Genomic DNA, 20010 nt, shown 5'->3' on the forward strand with positions numbered 1-20010 from the left:
TAATAAACACGGAGACAATGACCCCAACCACCCCTACCTCCCCTCGACACTTAATAGTTGTTGACTTGGGCAAGTCCCACCCTTGCCCTCTATAGGGTATCCCCCCTGTGGGATTTAGAGCAATCTTTCTAAAATGTACTGCACCTTGTCACTCAGAACCCTTCAGTGGCTGCCTCTGCCTCCCAGAATCAAAGTGTTTCCTACCAACCACAGGGTATTTCTTGTCGCTCCTTCTGACTCAGTTCCCACATCCCTCCCCTTGATCACTCTGCTCCAGCCTCTTGGAAGAATCAGGGGAGATACCATCACATTGAGGGCCTTTGTTCCTGTTCCTCCCCAGGACAGCTCCAGGCTCCATCCTCACCGCCCTCAGGTGTCAGCTGCATCTGACCACAGTCTCTGACACAGAACATGCCCAGTTACTCCCCAGAGTCTGGCTATTCTTGATTCATTTCACAGAAAGTTATATATATTTACTTATTGTTTAAATAAATGCCCAGTTACTCCCCCATAGCCTGGCTATTCCTGTCTTGTTCCATACAAAATTATATATTTATTTATGTTCTTGTTTCATGCTTATCTTTCCTGAGTCAAGTCGATCTCTACGAAATCAGAGACTTAATTTACCTCTGAATCCCTAGATCCCAAATAAATGTCCAGAACGGAAAAGCTCAACATCTGTTTTTTAATGAGTTGAGGAATGAATGAAGGGTGATTTGAGCTGTGATGAGGTTTAAGTTAGACAAGTACATAAAGTGATTATGAGGATTAAATGGGAAAGTTCATGTGTCAGAGAGCTGCCAGGCACATAGTAAACTCTCAAAAAATGGTAATAGTAATATTCTCTCTAATATGGTCTACACTGAATCGGTCACTAACTGGACTTAGGAATGTCTCTTTAATTCTCTGCATCTCATAAATGGATTTGCTAACACTCACCTCACCAGAGCTGTGTGGATATCACAGGGTCATGGGTAGGAGAGCATTTTGAAATTTTCAGCATGGATTGAGGCAGGTCTGCTTCCTGTGAACTGGGCACAACCGTGCCCGCACTACCATGCCTTCTCTAGATAATTCTTTGCTTGGCAGAAACTGTTCTTGATCAAACTGTAGATCACAAACCAACAAATACCCTCACTCTGTTTTATCTTTCTTCTTCCTTGACATTTCTATGAAATGTTAATTATTATTTTCCTCCAAATCTATTTCTCCTGGTGCCAGCCATAATAAATATTAGGTCACCCAAAGCCCTTTGCCTCCTGTCTTGGCAAAACCTTAACCTGGGATAAACAAACTCCAATGTAAAATTTGTGAAGGAAATATTTTAGTTCCCATGAAGGTACAAAGAACATGATGTTGTTGTTTTCTTTAAAAAAAAAAAAATTGTTTGCAAGTCAGAAGACCAAGGCATTTTCTTTATCTCTCTTCAGGGACAAATTTAAGTGTCTCAGTGTCTCCTTCTGTAATTTACATGACTGAATCAATTTCTCCATCTCTGTGTCTCTCAAGCATCACTGTGCCTTAGAATAACCTGGGGGAACTTATTAAAAATTGAAGTCCCTGGGCCCACATTGGAAGGATTCTGATGAAATAGGTGGAGGGAGGACCACGATTTCCAATTCTAACAAACAGTGCAGACAATCCCCACGCAGGCGGTTCTCCGCCTTCATGTTGACGAACACTCCACTCTGCGGTTCCTCCTCTTCTGACAGCCTGTGAACATTCCACTGGCTTTAACTTTCCCAGGGGCAACGTCACATTTCAAGAGAGCAGACTCCTTTAATTGTAATCAGGACAGGATGATGAGCAACATTCATAGGAGGATGCGCATTGGCGTGGAGACTGGTAACTGTAGACTGCCACTGATTTACAGAGAACAAACTCAGGAGATTTCAGAGAGGCAGAGGCCCTGAGGGCCCCGCCGCTGCCAATTTCCTACACATTCAAGTCTTTTAAAAGGGGTAACCTGAGCCTGGGCAGGGATGCCTGTTTATCCAGGACCTGGCACTGGGGTCTAAGTCGAGAAGGTCAGCGTAATCTCCCCTAGCTCTCTGACAAGAGACGGGAAGCCAGCCTCCTGAATAAAGGCACTGCCTTATCCTCCCCTCTGCAGGCTGCCTCCCTGTCTCCCTCTCCTTGGCAGTTAATTACAGTCCCGGCACTGGGGCTAACGCAAAGCCTCCCCGCCTGTCAGCAGCCTTCCCCGAAGAACAAAGGGAATTTCGGGGGCAAACAAGTCATAAAACAGTTTTATTAAAATAAATAGGCTTGTGCTTCCAAGGCCCCGGCGTGAAGAGAGAGCATATGAACAGTATCAAGATGGGAACGCTCACTCTCAGTTTGGTTCCCAGACTATGATGATAAAATGGCAATTTGGCTCCTGGGGAATAGACTAGAGAGTGGAAACCTTTGGGGCGATGGGGCATTACTTGTTTTTTTCAGAAAGACGGGTCATTCCATTGACATTTACAGAACACAGTGTGTAGAGAGCAGAGTCATAAATCCTTAGGGCTGATAAGAGAAATAGCTACACTTTGCTGAATGTTCACTGTCTGTCACACGCTGTAATAAACGCAATTTCTCCTGACATAACCCCAGCCCTTTCACTCGGCACCAGGGTGGCCCTGAGCAGACTGTGAAATCCCTCGGTGATTCCTTTCCTCATCTGTCAAATGGGATCGTAACTGTGTCTGTTTCATAAGGGTGTATCTCTGTGTGTTCGTTTTTGAGCAGTTAGTTTGTGTCAAGCATGTGAGGTGTTTTAATTCATCATCTCGGCGATTTTTAACTTTTTCCATCTCATGGCACATGCATACTAACCGCTAAAATTCTGTGGCACACCACAAAATATATTTTTCGCTAATCTTACAAAAATAGGAGTAATTTTGATTGATTTACAAAAAATAATAATAGTAATAGTAATTACATATGCATGTCTGACTCTGCTCTCTATACAATGTGTTCTGTAAATGTCAATGGGATGAAGGCACAGTGGGGAGAGCAACAAGCCTGGGCTGCAGGGACAGGGGGGAGTCAGCTGCAAACAGGAGTTTCCACTGTTGGACTAGCCCTTCAGACTGCAAAGCATTCGCATTCTCAGGAGGAGCCTGGGACAAAGGGCGGCAATGACTGTTCTGATTTCACTGAGGAAGAAACCCTTTCACTCATTTGTCCTCGGTGACATGTGAGTGCAGGAGCCTAAATAGGAATGCAGGCTTCCCTAAGGCGATGAATCGGTGCTCTGTGGCTGCTGGCGCACTCTCAGAAAACCAGCACCCTTCTCTGTCCTCCAGGGCCTGCTTTAGAGCCTCCAGGTTCAGGGCCCAAATTTGGAGTGCCGTATTTCTTGCGTTGTCTATCTTTAGTTTTGTTTTCAGGAAGCCTACGTGGCTAAAATCAGGACCTGAACAAATAGGATCCTCTGTGCTTCCCCAGGTTGTATAAAATCTCCCTGAGAAGCACCTGCTGCCACCATTTGTCCCTCCTTGGCGTCTGCTGTTTGAGATTTACTTAGCGCTCAGGAAAATCCCCTCTGGCCTACTATGAGTTTAGACCTCCAGCAACATCTGATGCAGATCATCCGAACCAAAGCTTTTGTTAGCTTGTCTTGCCTCGATAACCTCTCAACCCTCCTTGCCTTTGATGGGACTGTCCGATTTTTAATCCTAGATGTCTAAGGCCCCAGGAGAGCTCACATCACTGCCATCTTGATCTTGGCAGAATTTACACTGGCATTTGGCAAAGGCCAGACTAGAATTGGGACAGAAGAGGAAAATATGTGTGAGGCTGTGTGAGGTCGTCAGGAATTCCCTTCCTTCTCTCAGAACATAAGCTTTCCCCGCTAAGATTAATTCTCCCTAATGATTATATTTTACATAAAACCTCTCTCGCTAGAAGGGATTTGGGGCTGTATCATCCCAAGCCTGGTCAGCGCTCACCCTCATGCCTGTCCCAGCCCCACCCACTCCTTCCGTAAACACATCATCCAAGTGTCTTCCAAGTTAAGGGTAGGTGCCCCCAATGTCAGGGAACTCAGTGCGTCCTGAGGAAACCCAAGTTTACCTTTGAACATCTACTTATGTTAGTAAAATAGTTATTACAGTCTTAATGCAACAATAATAATGTTAGTCTTATCACGACAATATGGGTACTTACAGCTAGTTATGTTGTTGGTATTTATGTAGCATCGCATAGCAATATTTATAAAAATTATATTGTAGTATCTACCATATATGAATAATTATTCATCTCCCATGTGGGCCAGCCTTTCCAAAGTATGTTGATACCTTATCTAAAGCATTCCTCAGAGCTATATGAGAATGATAGCACCAGTCCTGGTTTACAAACAAGAACACTGGTGAGGCGGCTTGTCGAAAGTTTCAGAGCAAACAGGGAATCTGGGCTCTGACCCAGACCCGACCCCTGACCCACACTGAGCTCTGATCAACCCTCTTTACATGCACTTATGTGGATGGAGACTGTTTCTCACTTTTTTCACCTGAAATTCACATGAAACAGACACTACCTACATCACAGAGCTTCCCAGGAGGTTAAATGAACTGAAATGGGTAAAGCCTTTTCAAAGGTGCCTGACTAAATGCTCTTATGTAATCCAGCTGAAATTTTTCTCCATAAGACATTCCCACTAATTAAAAGTGATTCTTTTTCCACTAACTAAATTTTTTCCATTTCAAAGCATTATCTTATACTTTTTCATTGTTACATAGGAAAAATTCTTGATCTTTTTGTATACTCATTCTTACAACTTACATCAAGATATTAACATCTACGTCCACCTCTGAACTGGGAGGTCACGGTTCAATTCCAGGGCAGGCCACACGCCTGGGTTGCAGACTCGATCCCCAGTAGGGGGTGTGCAGGAGGCAGCTGATTGACGATTCTCTCTCATCATTGATGTTTCTATCTCTCGCTCCCTCTCCCTTCCTCTCTAAAATCAATAAAAATATATGTTTTTAAAAAAGATATTAACATCTATTTCCTTAGTGGTGCAATATGGGCTGCAAAATTTTTCAGAAAATGATGTTTTGTTTTGTTTTGTGATTTCAGAGAGGAAGGGAGAGGGAGAGAGAGAGAGAAAAATATCAGTGATGAGAGAGAATCATTGATCGTCTGCCTCCTGCACATCCCCTGCTGGGGATCGAGTCTGCAACCCAGGCGTGTGCCCTTGACCAGAATCAGAATCTGACCCTTCAGTCCGAAGGCTCTGTCCACTGAGCCAAACCAAATAGGGCTCAGAAAATGATTTTACTACAAAATTTTTATTAGCTCTTTGTATCTAAATGTCAGTCACATCCTTTGTATTTCCTTCATAGTGAAACACTTCTCTCAAGCTTTAAAAAAGTCATACCTAGAAAGCCTACAAAAAACTCCAGTTTCCATGACAACCAAAATAAGTTAACATAAAAATACCAAATATAATTCAGTGCCTTTGAATTTTGTTTGGATTCTGTAGATTCATTTAAGTGACCAATACGAAGGCCTACCTGGTTTGGCTCAGCAGATAGAGCGTCAGCCTGCAGACCAAGGGTCCCAAGTTCGATTCCTCTGGTCAAGGGCACGTACCTTGGTTGCAAGCGCCTCCCTGGCCCAGGCCCTAGTCAGGGCTCATGCAGGAGGCAACCAATTGATATATTTCTCTCACATTGATGTTTCTCTCTGTCTTTCCCTCTCTCTTCCACTCTCCCTAAAAATCAATGAAAAAATATTCTCGGGTGAAGAGTAACAAAACAAAACAAAAAAAAAGAAGAAGAAGAAGAAGGCCAGTGTTTGTATTTGCTTTTGTTTTCAAACTAGAATACACAGGGGTGGGCAAAAGTAGGTTAAATTACCAGCCTAAATGATAAATCATAAGTAAGGATTTAAAATAACAACAATAAGAAGAAATAATAAACTGTGTTTCTCCTACTCACAACTGTAAACCTACTTTGCCAACCCTATATTTTCCTTGTACCTGTAATTTCCTGTTTTTATTATTCATCTCTACAATTTACACATGAAAGATTAGTGTTTATAATTAGAAATTAATTGCAAAGTGGTACAATCTAATGTATCTACAGAGAATTTGACATAAGTCATTTTAGATTATAAGTATCTCCTCTTATATCCAATAATAATGCCTTACATTTCATAGTACTTTATAGACCAAGCCACTTTCCTATGTCTTATCTAATTTAACCCAAAAAATAACCACTCCATACGTATTGTTAAGTATAGTAAAAGACCCTCAGAAGGATAAAGCAACTTTCTTAGAGACAGCAGGTGGTGGAATTGAAATGCAAACCCAGAATTCCTTACCCTTTGTCCATTTTACTATAGTTTTCCATTATTCTAGGAACAATTGATAAAATGTCCTTCAGTAATGTGTTACCAGACAGCCCTGTGGTCATGATGTTATTTCAAATGCCTAATGTAAAAACATCGTGCTGAAATGGAAGATGACTAGTTTCCTATTTTCTGAGCTAAACTTAACATTTTCAAGGGCCTCGATGGAAATCAGTGAAAAACTAGGACCCCTTTTCAAAGAGATTCCTTTTCCATGTAAAAGAAGAATTAGCACACTTTTTCTGTAAAGGCCAAATAGTAAATGCCTCAGGTTTTGTGGGTAATCTCTAAGACTACTCAACCATATTGTAGCCTGAAAGCAGCCACAGGCAACTTGTAAATAAATAGGCATGGCTATGTTCCAATAAAACTTTATTCACAAAAAATACCCTTATTTTTGGACCAGGAGAGATTTGGTCCATTTGGCTATAGTTTGCCCACTTGTGAGCTAGAAGATATCCACTTCAGTTCATTCTTAAAAAATGGGGAGGAAAATTTAGGTTGGTCTTATTGGAGGACTGAGAGAAACATCAAGCAGAGGGCAAGTAGGAATTCTTATCTATTAGGGCTATTTCTGTTTCATTCTTATTTTATATAGGTAAGGGATGGATGAGGGGTTGCTCTGGGTAACCCTAGAAACCTGTGTTCTCTAAACTATATACAGGGTATATTATTCTTGCTTCTGATTAGATGGCTAGCCAAGGAGTCATATTGGTGTACATTCTTTATTCCCACACACTCTTTTTGGCTTCTTCTTATGTGCTGCCTGGCAGCTACTGTGTAGACAAAGATGAACAGGCTCATTGGCAGCCTTCTAGGAGCTTCCAGTCTGGGTAGGGTAGGGGAGGCTGTGGTGAGGACAGACAAGTGTACAAAAAAGCACAGCATAAATAAAAATTTGGACAGGAGAAGTAAGAAGGTATTAACAAAGTACACTCCGCCCTGGCCAATGTGGCTCAGTTGGTTGAGCATTATCCCATGTACCAAAAGGTCCCCCGTTTGATTCCTGGTCCGGGTACGTGCCCCGTTTGCTTGATCCTCAGGGGCGTGCAAGAGGCAGCCTATTGATGTTTCTCTCTTATATCAATGTTTCTCTCTCTCTCCTCCTCCTCCTCTCGCTTCCTCTCTCTCTCTAAAATCTTTTTTTTTTTTAAGTACACTGAGAAGACAAAGGCAGGAGACATGAGCTTTGTCCTGGGTGATCATGGGTAGCATGACCACAGAGGATGACATCTGGCTGGGCCATGTAAATAAGAGGATCCCCGAAAGAGGGAAAGGCAAAACAGGAAGAGGGAACTGTAGGCACATTGGTACAGAAAGGCAGGGCATGTGCTGAAAATAACGAACCCCTCTGTACCTGGAGAGGAAGACGCCAGAGCTAGAAGCCTAACCAAATCTCCTGAGAGCCCCAAGGGCGAGGCTAAGAGTTGGGAGCTTGTTCCACAGTGCAAAGGAGCCCTGGGTGACTTCTGAGCAGGCACATAAGTCAGACCAGAACTAGGCTTTACTCAGAGAGAATCCCCAGCAGTGGGGGAAAGCTGGGCTCATTAAATGAACCTCCAGGAACCCTAGAGCAGGGCTGTCTGAGAGAAATATAACGCAAGCCACAATGCCAGCCATATATGTGATTTTAAAATTTCTTGTAACCAAAATTTCAAAAGTAAAAAGAATTAGTTTTAATAATAGACTTAATGTAACTTATTTTGCCCCAAATATTAAATTTCGATATGTAATCAATATAAACATTGTTCATGAAATATTTTACCCTACACTAAGTTTTCAAAATGCAGTGTGTATTTTGCACTTAGACCAAGTCTTACTGCAGACTTACGATGTTCCACGTGCTCAGGGTGGCTAGTGGCCACCACACTGGACTCCTGCTCTAGAGCATCTGAGATAAGAGGCATCCGGGAAGGGACCCTGGTCTAAGCTGGAGGTGAGACCGAAGGACAGTCGTTTGAGGATGCCTGGCTGCTAATTTCGCCAAGTCTCCATGTGCCCTGAGTTCTTTTAGAATAACCAACATGGGAATAATTTCTTTGCCTTTAAAATATAATGTTCATATAACCCGTGGACACAGACAGTGGGGGGGTGAGGGCCTGAGGAGAGAGGACGGGAGCAGGCTGGAAGAACATAGATATAATGTTCACAAAATGTCATGTGGACTTAGAAAATTCTGCTCTAGTTAAAGGTAGGTAAACTGTGAAGGTAAGTAAATCTCAGGCTCCTTACTGAATGATTTACATTATCATTCAGTAAGGAGTTTGAATCTTAACATTTTCCAGCTGAAAAGCCTCTTAACAATTATTTTATGACACCTTCCAATTCTACAAATGGCAGAGACTCACTATCACTCAACTAGATATTACTCCTGAGGCTGCCTGATTCTCCCCTTTTCCAGGTTACGGGGTATCTGTGTGTGTGTGTGTGTGTGTGTGTGTGTGCCCATGCACACGACAGAGACAAAAAGGAACAAAGACAGGCAGCAGAGATGAGGTGGGGGGAAAGGATGGTGGAACAGGAGCCACGAGGCTTTTCCAAGCTGCAAATGCCATCGCTCCACTCTGATCCACTGAATCAGAGCCGGATTCACAGCCGGATGAAGGCAGTGCTATTGCTAATCTATGAGGAGACCTATATTATTTATTATCATTGGAAATTTAACAAAACACAGATTTTTAAAAACCAGAATACCTGAAAGGTGAAAAGATAAAAAGAAATACTTTATTAAACTACTTGGAGAGTTGGCTTTTAGGGGGGAGGAGGAGAGGGAAGTAACAGTGGGGATAGAGAAGGGTGCAAAGAGACATCGATGGAGTTTTTTGCCTGGTGTGTACATATGAAGTTTGGGATGGAGCCAAGTAACTAAATAAGAGGGGAGGTGGAGGTTATATCACTTGTCTTCATTGTTTCCTTTCCCCTTAGTAGCAGCATCTTCTCTTCCAAAGAATAAAGAAACGTGGAAAATATGTCATAATATTACTTTAGGCACCATTTATTAGTCTGATCATCATGAGCTATGAACTATCTTGAGTCACCGACACTGATCAGTCGCACCTACCCAGGGATGCGTCGTCTACAAAGCTCTCTGGTGTTCCGTTTTGAACGCCTCTCTGTGGAGGTGAAACCATTGTAGCACCGCTTCCTGATTTCACTGTGCAGGCCCCTGGCCTGGGGATTTGTTCCCATGCACGTTCCAATGCGTAGATCTGGGATGGAGCCCCAGGTTCAGCGTTTCTAACAGGCTTCTGGGTGATTCCCATGCTACTTGCCTGCAGACCACACATCAAATATATAGAAAGGCCCCAGCACATCAGATATTTGTCTGAACAAAGTAACAAAAGCATCCTTGGGTATTTGCTCCTTTTACACACTGTCTCCCCAGCTTTAAAGCTTGTGGTCCCCTTCCCTCCCCGCTCCCCGTGGCCTGGAATTTGCAAAGAGCTAAAAGATCACAGGGTCCTCATCTGTAAATCCTGCCTCGGAGCACACCTTTCCTGTGAGGCGCAGCTCTTTTATCCTTTCGCCTTTCCGCCTTTAGGTATCGAAGCTGGAAAGAGAGAAGACTCAAGAAGTCAAGAGGATCCGGGAGCTGGAGCAGCGCAAGCACACCGTCCTGGTGACCGAGCTCAAAGCCAAGCTCCACGAGGAGAAGATGAAGGAGCTGCAGGCCGTGCGGGAGAGCCTCATCAAGCAGCACGAGCAGGAGATGGCGAGGACAGTGAAGGTGCGGGACGGGGAGATCCAGAGGCTCAAGTCGGCGCTGTGTGCCCTCCGGGACGGCAGCAGCGACAAAGTAAGGACAGCGCTCACCATGGAGGCCCGGGAGGAGGCCCGGAAACTGTTCGATGCGGAGCGCATTAAGCTCCTACAGGAAATTGCGGACCTGAAAACGGCCAAGAAGCAGGTGGACGAGGCCCTCAGCAACATGATCCAAGCGGATAAAATCAAGGCCGGGGACCTGAGGAGTGAGCATCAGTCCCACCAGGAAGCCATCTCGAAGATCAAGTGGGAGTCCGAGCGGGATATCCGGAGGCTGGTTAGTAACTCAGTGCAGAGCCGTTCTTTTTCCCGGTGCGGGAGGGGGGGGGGGGGGGGGGGGGGGCGCAGGGAGCCAGGGGTTTGCTTTATCGGGTGTTTCTTATGAGTGGATTGTAGACAGTGCCCACCTTTTGTCCCGTGTTCTCTCCAAAATACAGGATAGGTCGATAAGCAGGTAGGTAGTAGACAGACAGTCAAAAATGTAAAAGATTTTGGGTCACCTTTCTCATAAAAACTGGATTCCCAGTACACATGGAAAATATCTATTCAATGACTCATGTTTTCTTGGATGTCTGAAAATATTCTAAATTATGAACGCTTCCAAAATCAGCCTGCTGTCGTGTGCTTCCCATTTGTGAAAATGTTCACAGGGTAAGGAGAGTTCCTATGGCTCTCAAGACGTCTCAAACAAGGCAGCCGCTGGGGACATCCCGAGTGATTCACCACTCTTCTCTCTAGGAACTATGCCTGAAAGGAGTAGGTAGAGCTATAAAATTCCCAGTCCTGTTTAAAATCGATTTCCCCCCAAATGAGCAGGGGTCACTATAATTTTTAAATTGGATGTCATTCCTAAGTAGCTTATTCCTAAGTTTGCTATTACCAAGTTCAAAGACCTACTTCAACCCCTATAGAGTTCGGTCTTTCTTTTTAATATGTATAACCAAAGCCATTGGTCTCTCACTATGTCAAAAAAAATAAAACAAATATCATTATTGTGTGAAAGCTATACTATCCTAGGATGACTTTGTCTAATATTTTAGAAGATGCATTCACATGCATATACTTGGAATGTTCAGCGTTAGTTATATCTTATCAAATTAAACATTACCTGTTAGAATGTACTTTATATTTCTCTCAGAACAATACTTTCTTGGGAAAAATTATACTTTCCCTCTTGTGTCTCCCAATTCTAAGCAATTCTTCCCTAAGAATTCTAATTATGTTCCTTGGATGGTATCTTGAGGATTTCAATTTGAAGTAAAATGTGGTTACCATAGAACATTTAAAAAAAACCCTAAACATGTAATTTTCTTTGTACTGCAATACATTGTGACTGTAAAATGTTGCCTTTGCTACACTTTTTGAATTCTTGACCTGCAATTCATTCTATTGCACTGGCTGACAAAGGAAACCAAACACAGTGTAGAAATACTGGTCTTTCCCCTGCCTTTGATTTTTGAAACAACAGCAGCTGATGATAAAGAATCAGACCCATGAACTCTGGAGTCAGCAGGTAGGTAAATGGAAAGGAAGCTTTACACGAAATATTTTTTTGTTTTTTGATGGTTTTCAGTGTAAAATCTACAAGTACATGTTGATGTGTTGTTTTCTCTATGATGTTTCTTTCACCAGCACACTGATGATGTGAATCCCTCTTAATAACTAAAATCTAAGCTACCTGAAGAGTCATTCAAAAATTGGGTATAAACCGAATAACATGGTAAACTTTTTCAATCATACAGATGCACTTTTCATTTTTATCTTCTTCTTATCCCATTCCTGTCCTCACCCCCAGCTCCATTTTTGGAACTGGAAGGGAGAGAAATGGGAGTAATTCTATATATAATTATATTATATATATATAATATTATATATTATATATATAGTTCTATATTATATATATATGTGTGTGTATGTATATATATATATATATATATATATATATATATATATATATATAAATTTCCATCCCAACTAAGAAAGGAACTATGGAAAATTCTGGTGTTCAGAGACCACAGTGCATTCTTATAACTATTATACAACAGAGCCTTCACACACTAATTACTGAATATCCTGCAGGAAAGCACTTGGGAAAATGCTGGAAATAATCTTGGAGTCAGTAAGGCATAGACTCTAATAGACTGGGCTCTAAAGCCAGAAGACTGAATGTAAAATCAGGCCTCACCAATTAGCCACATGACTCTAACCACATTAACTCTTTGGTACACAGTCATCATCTCTAAAATGGTGATAGCCGAACCTACATAAAAGGATTGTTAATAAAATGAGATAAGGTATGTAAAGCTCTGCGTTTAGTGCCTTGAATGTGGTAAAAGATCAATACATTTCAGTTGTGATGGTGGTGATGATGAGGATGATGATATGAGCGGTAATGGGGTACTTTCCCAGCAAATTGGGTATGATACATCAGCACCAACTAGGAGTATGCATATCTGGAACTGTGGTAAACTGTAAATAACGCCATAGATGACAGGTCTGACAAATGAATGTGCTACTCCATAAAGAATACCATTGCAGTCAATCTTCCAAAAGGAGATAGAAACAAAGACCATACTTTTATTTCCAAATTAACAGGACAGTTCAATTTCTCACCAAGCTACCAGACGATATCACAGGATCATCTGGTAACTTGGAATTTAGCACAATGGCCACCCAAAATTAATCTAAAAGCCATCATGTGTCTTTGAAGCAATAGCTCACAGATATTTACATATGGGAAATATGTGACTATATAACACAGTTTCTGCCCCCCCCCCCCCCCCGCTTTTTTTTGGTCTGAGGAGCAAAGCAAAGAAAGATTTATATAGAGTGATTTGTTATTATAAGGAGACATCTATCTAAAGAGAAGAGTATAATGGTATAATGTTGTTTGTATTAAATGTCTTTTCTCTATCTTCATTTTGAATACTCACACTGGATATAATGAAATGAGGAGAAAGGTTTCACTCGATAGCTATGCTTTCTTCAAAATTTATTTACAGAAATTCACTTCACTTGCCCTCATCCAGGCCTGGCAAAAACATTCAGTCCAATGAAACTCTGAACAATTGGTATCAAATGTTTATAGGCCTTTAGTTGAGAAATATTTCTGAGGCCATGCGCAGACTTAGCAGAAATGAGAGTGAAGATCAATAAGTATATCCCACAGGAGTAGGAGAGAAAGAAGTACTAATAAAACCAGGTACTTTCCATCCCTATTCTTGTTCCAACCTTGGCTTTCTGACAGGAAGGGTAAAATGGTTGCTAAGAATTGGCTGCTCTGAAACATGGATAGGAATGGAAAGAGCTAGACAACATGAACCACGGAAGGACCTCACTGCAGATTCACAGCCTGGATGCAAACATGCTGGCCTGTGGCGATGACTAGGCTCCTAGGAAGTCTGTAGCTTCTCCAGTTACAAATGGCCTACTCCTAGGGGCTACTACTATTTGAACTGAACTCAAAGGTTATTCCCCCAGAGAGGAGTTGACATCCAAAATTGTTCTGGGAAGCCCTGTAGTGGAATATTTAGCATCTGTCTTTATGAACACCAATGATCCATTTTCAAGTGAGCCTTTTCTTTCCATATTCAACCAACCCAAACTATTTCAAACAACATATAGACTCAAAGCATCTACACAGAACATACGAGAGAGAGAGAGAGAGAGAGAGAGAGAGAGAGAGAGAGAGAGAGAGAGAGAGACTCTCTTTGACTCTTTCATACCTAACTAGCCTAGGATAGTCCTTCATTACACAGCATTGCCTTATTCACGAACCCAATACACTAGTCATACTCATGACTTAGTTATACAGCAATCAGTGGAAAGCAGTTCAACTCAAAGCTGTTGTAAAAATGCATTTCTTTACAGCATGGTTAAATAAAATGTCCTGGGTGTCATTTAATTCAGATGGATGAAATCAAAGCCAAGGACAGGATCATCTTTTCCCTGGAGAAGGAACTGGAGACTCAGACAGGCTATGTACAGAAACTCCAGCTGCAGAAGGAGGCTTTGGATGAGCAGCTCTTTCTGGTCAAGGAAGCTGAGTGCAACATGAGCAGCCCGAAACGAGAAATTCCAGGGAGAGCAGGCGATGGCTCGGAGCACTGCAGCAGTCCTGTAAGTCTGTTCAAGTTGAAGTTACCAACACAGGAGTCATCTTTTATGTAGCTCCCAAGTTTTACTTTTCACTTAAGCTCTGTTCCTGTTTACTACAAAGAAATCAATTCCATCTCCTACTATAAAACCAGCTAGTACCTTGGGAGCACGGTTTTCTAAACTCCTAGACAACAAAGTGGTATGCACTGCATTAGCAGATCACAAGAGAATTACAGATCTTTTAAAACCCTTCATAGAATTTTTCTGGCCATCAATATCTGTTCAAACTCCAGCCTGTTATAAAGAATCATAAATTAGATGAAAATGCTTTGCCTCGTGCCAAGACTGGTAATTTTCCCTCGTGTGAACAATTGGGTTGGAAATTGGTAAAGACGGTTATCATCTACAGGGTCAAAATGTGTCACTATAAAAGGCTAAAGCATTTCTATCCCCCTCTGAGCGCTTCTAGTCTGATTGAACTTGCCACTTATTTCTGTGGACGTTCGTCATTTTTATATGAGACACCATTTTCAGCCGTGCAGCAATAGAAATCAGCTTGTATGTAATTGACTTTCATACCTTATACCTTTCGAATTATTTAGCTGCTAAAAAGATGAAAATGAATTATTTAGGAACAGAGACAGGTTCCAAAGTAGTACTTAGAACCAAGTAATGAATAATTTATGAATTGGTATTCAGGATATCTATACCCCAGTAGGTGGTGAAAAAGATTGCTGAACTTGGATTTAGCAGATATCAGTTTTTGTTCTCTCATTGACGCCTGCATGGAAGGTAGCATAATTAGCAAGAGAATGGGCTCTAGAGTTAGACCTTTTAGTTCAAGTCCTGGATCTGCCATTTGCAATGTGACCTTAGTAGAGTTTCTTCATCTGTAAAAGAGAGGCAATAGTGGTATCCATAGGCTGGCCTGAGGTTTAGAAGACGTGATATGTAAAATGTTGAACACAGTATCTGGCATATGGTTAGCATTTAATACATATTGGGTAGCCCTGACCAGTTTGGCCCCGTGGATGGAGCATCGGCCTACGGACTCAAGGGTCCCAGGTTCGATTCTGGTCAAGGGCATGTACCTTAGTTGCGGCACATCCCCAGTTGGGAGTGTGCAGGAGGCAGCTGATCAATGTTTCTCTCTCATCGATGTTTCTAACTCTCTATCCCTCTCCCTTCCTCTCTATAAAAAATCAATAAAATATATAAAAAAATACATATTGGGTATTGATTTATCGATACTAGCCATGAGCTCTTGAATAAGTTAGACTTCCCTGAATCTTACCTGTTCTGCTGAATCCTTTAGGATACTGTGAATCTAGGGATACAGTGAGTGTGAAACTGCCTTGTTAACAATACAGCACTATCAAAATGTAAGACAATAATGGCATTGCAAGAGTATGATGATAATGGTCCTATGGACTCTAGAGAATAGAATTAAGCCATGACTGCTGTGTGTAAGCTGATCCATAACAATTATGCCAGTTAGGAAGCCAGTTGCCCTGAGCAAAATATACCAGCAATGGCTATCCTATATTCTGTTTCCTTCTATGCATGGAGGTCATGCACCAACCTTCTCCTCAGACCTTCTTCTCCAGGAATATGCAGGAATTTATAAACCCCATTTCTACCTGATACTCTATCCCCTCTTTGGCTAAGTTTATTTTTTTAATTTCTTTTTTTATTGATTTCAGAAAGGAAGGGAGAGAAAGAAATAGAAACATCAATGATAACAGAGAATCATTGATCAGCTGCCTCCTGCAGGCCCCACACTGGGGATTAAGCCCGCAAACCAGGCATGTGCCCGTACCCGGAATCGAACAGTGACCTTCTCAGTCATAGGTCAACACTCAACCACTGAGCCATGCCAGCCGAGCTCTTCGGTTAAGTTTCATAGCAGGATACTGTCTAAGCCGTGGGAAGCAATGTCTAGCCACAACAGAAGAATGCTCCTTGGACCTCACACAATCACAACATGACCGTCGTCTCATGGCTCACAGATTTAATAAGCTGATCAGACATCTACCTCTCCCTCTGCCAGGAGTCAGAGCTCCAGGGAGTAGCTGCCAAATAAAAGTCATCTGCAGTTTCAACTAGGCTTGGTCTTAAACCCAAGTGGTAAATATTGGGGGTTCAAAATGGGTAAATATTTGCTCTTCTCTGAATAAGAGAACATTTTACTCTCACCTCGTAAGCCAGATGAAAGGACGTAAACCTATTACTATTATAAACTGTATTCCAAAATTTTGTGAGTAGTGTTCTTGGCAAATTACCCATTTTAACTTTCATGTGTGTAGGATTTGCGGAGAAATCAAAAGAGAATAGCTGAATTGAATGCCACTATAAGAAAATTAGAAGACAGGAATACCTTGCTTGGAGATGAACGAAATGAATTGGTGAGTTCTCGTCAGCATGTTTTATTTTTGGGTTAAGCATTATGTGATAGGCGTATATATGATATTATGGATGTATAGCAATAGAGAAAAATCCACAAATAATAAAGGTAAGCTCAATAAATATGCCCAAAGTGATATACCCATGTGACTCCACCCAGATGAAGAAGTGGAAGATTACCAGTGTCTCAGACCTCTGCTTCTTGTGACTCCTTCTGAAGTTACCCACTACACTGACTTCTATCATGAGATATAAATTCAGCTTTGGCCTTTGATATGAGATGGGATTTTTCAAAGGGCGATTGGGACAGAGTTGGGGGATATTGCTTTAGAATCACAAGAGCTTTTTAAAATATTCATAGGTAGCTAAGTCTCCTATCGCAGCAATTCCCCAAATGGTAGGTTCTCCTAAACAAGAGTACTTTAAACAGCCTTTCAGCTATTTCTGATACACCCCTCCCCGTTCCTTATTTTGGTACCCCCGCCCCCAATGCCTACTCCCAGTCACAGCCATTAGTGCGAAATGAATGAAGTAATCAGGAGAACTTTGACATGGAAATATATGATGTATAGGGTGACCATAAAATATGTCATCCAAATAGAGTTTTGAGAGGAAAAGGGGAGACTGTTCATGATTACCCTATGTCAACATTTACAAACTTAAACCAGTATTTCTCAACTAGAGGCGATTTGGACAACATCTGGAGACATTTTTAGTTGTCACAACTGGGAGGGAACTACTGGCATCTCGTGGGCAGAGGCCAGGGATGCTGCTAAACATCCCACAATACACAGAACAGCTTGTCACAACAGAAGTAAAATCTGGCCCCAAATGTCTAGAGTGCAGAGGTTGAGAAACCCTGCCTTAGACTAAAGGGGCCAACCGGAGTATGGTCACAGTTTATTGGTGGCTAGGTAACAGCACAACCATACTTCACCAAGGCTTGGTGAGAATTGGTTGTTCTTAAACACAAATATCAATAGAGTTTCAGAAATATGTTTCATTTGTTTTGTTTTTCTCAATAAAGCTGTCCTAAAAATAAACAGCTTTAGTGTGAGTCAGGAGACTTGGCAAGATCTCTGATGGGAAGAATGGGCTTCGGGGACAACCACGCTTGGATTCGGGCCCTGATTGTACTACTTAGTGATTGTGTGTGTGATTCTTCCAGCCAGTGAGGCCCAGGGCGGTGTGAGCAGGCTGGGCTGGGGCTGAGCATAGCAGGGTACCTGGGCTGGAGGAGTCTAGGGCAACAGGAGTGCGATTCCTCTTCCTGAACGTTTCCAAAAACAGAATCTCGGCAGCACCTCCTTTAAGGTCATAGACTGTTGGAGGGTTCTGAAGAGTGTGACGAAATGCCATTCAAGGAAACTGTAACTTGTGTCTTCTCAGTTAAAGCGCGTGCGGGAAACCGAAAAGCAGTGTAAACCTCTCCTGGAAAGGAACAAGTGCCTCGCCAAGAGAAACGACGAGCTGATGCTGTCCCTGCAACGCATGGAGGAGAAACTGAAAGCCGTTACCAAGGAAAACTCCGAAATGGTAGGTGTCCCAGACGCTGTAAAACCGCAGCGTCCTTGCTCAGCTCACCCAGTCACCTGACTTACTGCTCTCTCGCGGCTTTGTTTTTTAAATACAATGCTATTTATGAAAGCTCAGATTTTTCCTTATGTAAGCAAGGAACCTTTAAGGGGGGGGGGGGGGGGAAAAAAAGTTGGTTGCTGGCTCTGGGTTTTACAGAGTGTCTAAGTTTGCAGAACAGTAGGAGTGCTTCCAGGAATCTGCACACGCTCTTCAAAAGGTCTGAAACAGAGAAGTAAAGTTTCAATAGAGCTCCTCAGCCAGACACCTCCTTCCAAGAATTTCACGAATGTGCCCTTCACAGAACTGTACAGTGGTACTCTCATCTTCAAAGAGCTTTCATGATAGTGGGGGAATAGATGCCATCTTTTTTATTATGTATGGATAAGTCATATGCCAATGCACTCCTTCACAGGCGTTCACTACAGCGATCGAGATCTCCAGACCTTGCCAATGATTTTGACTTATTATAGCAGCTAAGTGTACTTGAGAGTTTTAGTTGGCATGTGTGTGTATTGAAGCTGGGAAGTTTTAAATTTAGCTGGAGCCTCATAAAGTTTCTATAGATGTTTTATGTTAATCACTAACATTTGGGATTTTTAAAGTCTTCACCTGTACATTCCTCTTTTCCAATCCAGAGAGAAAAAATAACAACCCATCCACCCTTGAAAAAATTAAAATCTCTGAATGACCTCGATCAAGCTAATGAAGAACAAGAGACAGAGTTTCTCAAACTTCAGGTCATTGAGCAGCAGAACATTATTGATGAGCTCACCAGGGTAGGTCTTGATCAATCTGTGAACCCTAAGCTGTTCCCAAGGATAAGTAGCCAAGGCACCACCATACACTGGGAACACTTAATAATTTTGGATTAGCCCCAAAGGCCCAAGTTCATATGTTTAATATGTAAATAGGTTCAAGAGACACTATTCCAAAAATACTTTATATTGTTGAACTGTTTTATACCTTTTCAGTTATAATCTGATTATCAGTAATTATAATAAACTAGAGGCCTGGTGCATGAATTCATACTCCAGTGGGGTCCCTCGGCCTGGATTGCAGGATTGGGCCAAAACCGGCTATCTGATATCACCCAAGGGGTCCCTGATTGTGAGAGGGTGCAGGCCAGGCTGAGGGACCCCACCGGTGCACGATCAGGATCAGGGAAGGATGCGGGAGGTTGGCCAGCCAGGGAGGGCTCCAGGGTGTGTCCGGCCCATCTCGCTCAGTCCCGATCAGCCAGACCCCAGCAGCAAGCTAACCTACCGGTCAGTGCATCTGCCCCCTAGTGGTCAGTGCATGTCATAGTGACTGGTCGACTGGTCAAATGTCTGCCCCCTGGTGTCCAGTGCACATCATAGCGAGCGGTTGAGCAGCCTTCGCATATCATTAGCATATTATGCTTTAATTGGTTGAATGGCTGACTGGACAACCGGACACTTAGCATATTAGGCTTTTATTATATAGGATTAATTTGTTAACTAATCTGGTAACACAAATAATAGCTGCAAACTTTCAAATGCATTGTACTGTGAGTAGGTAGGTCATGTGGGCATATCTTATAACTGCCTCCAGTAAGATTCTGAGACTTACAGGTTAAATATTTCACCTACAATAATAATAGGACTATATTCTTCTTGTTTCCCAACTTCTAATTCAGTATCTAGCACATAGTTGCAGTTTAATAAATATTTGTTGAACAGTCACGTCATAAGTAGTGACAGAGCTGAGATTGCAGTCCAGATCTTCTGACCATGACTCGAGTACCTGGTGAAGCAGGTAGAGCAAGTATTACTCCCATTTGCATCTGGTTAAAGTCCGTGTTACCAA

General features: G+C 42.3%; 1 protein-coding gene across 3 annotated transcripts in view; it reads left to right on the forward strand.

Annotated features, from left to right (window-relative positions):
* Positions 1-20010, forward strand: part of JAKMIP2 (janus kinase and microtubule interacting protein 2) — a 126661-nt gene that overhangs the window by 71549 nt on the left and 35102 nt on the right. For all 3 annotated transcript variants that reach the window (XM_036315432.1, XM_036315433.1, XM_036315434.1), the window contains exons 3-7: positions 9884-10381; positions 14014-14223; positions 16509-16607; positions 17995-18141; positions 18819-18959. In XM_036315432.1, coding sequence (XP_036171325.1) covers positions 9884-10381; positions 14014-14223; positions 16509-16607; positions 17995-18141; positions 18819-18959 — 1095 coding nt within the window. The remainder of the gene's footprint in view (positions 1-9883; positions 10382-14013; positions 14224-16508; positions 16608-17994; positions 18142-18818; positions 18960-20010) is intronic.

Source organism: Myotis myotis, unplaced genomic scaffold (assembly GCF_014108235.1).
Source record: "Myotis myotis isolate mMyoMyo1 unplaced genomic scaffold, mMyoMyo1.p scaffold_m19_p_6, whole genome shotgun sequence".
Lineage (NCBI taxonomy): Eukaryota > Metazoa > Chordata > Mammalia > Chiroptera > Vespertilionidae > Myotis > Myotis myotis.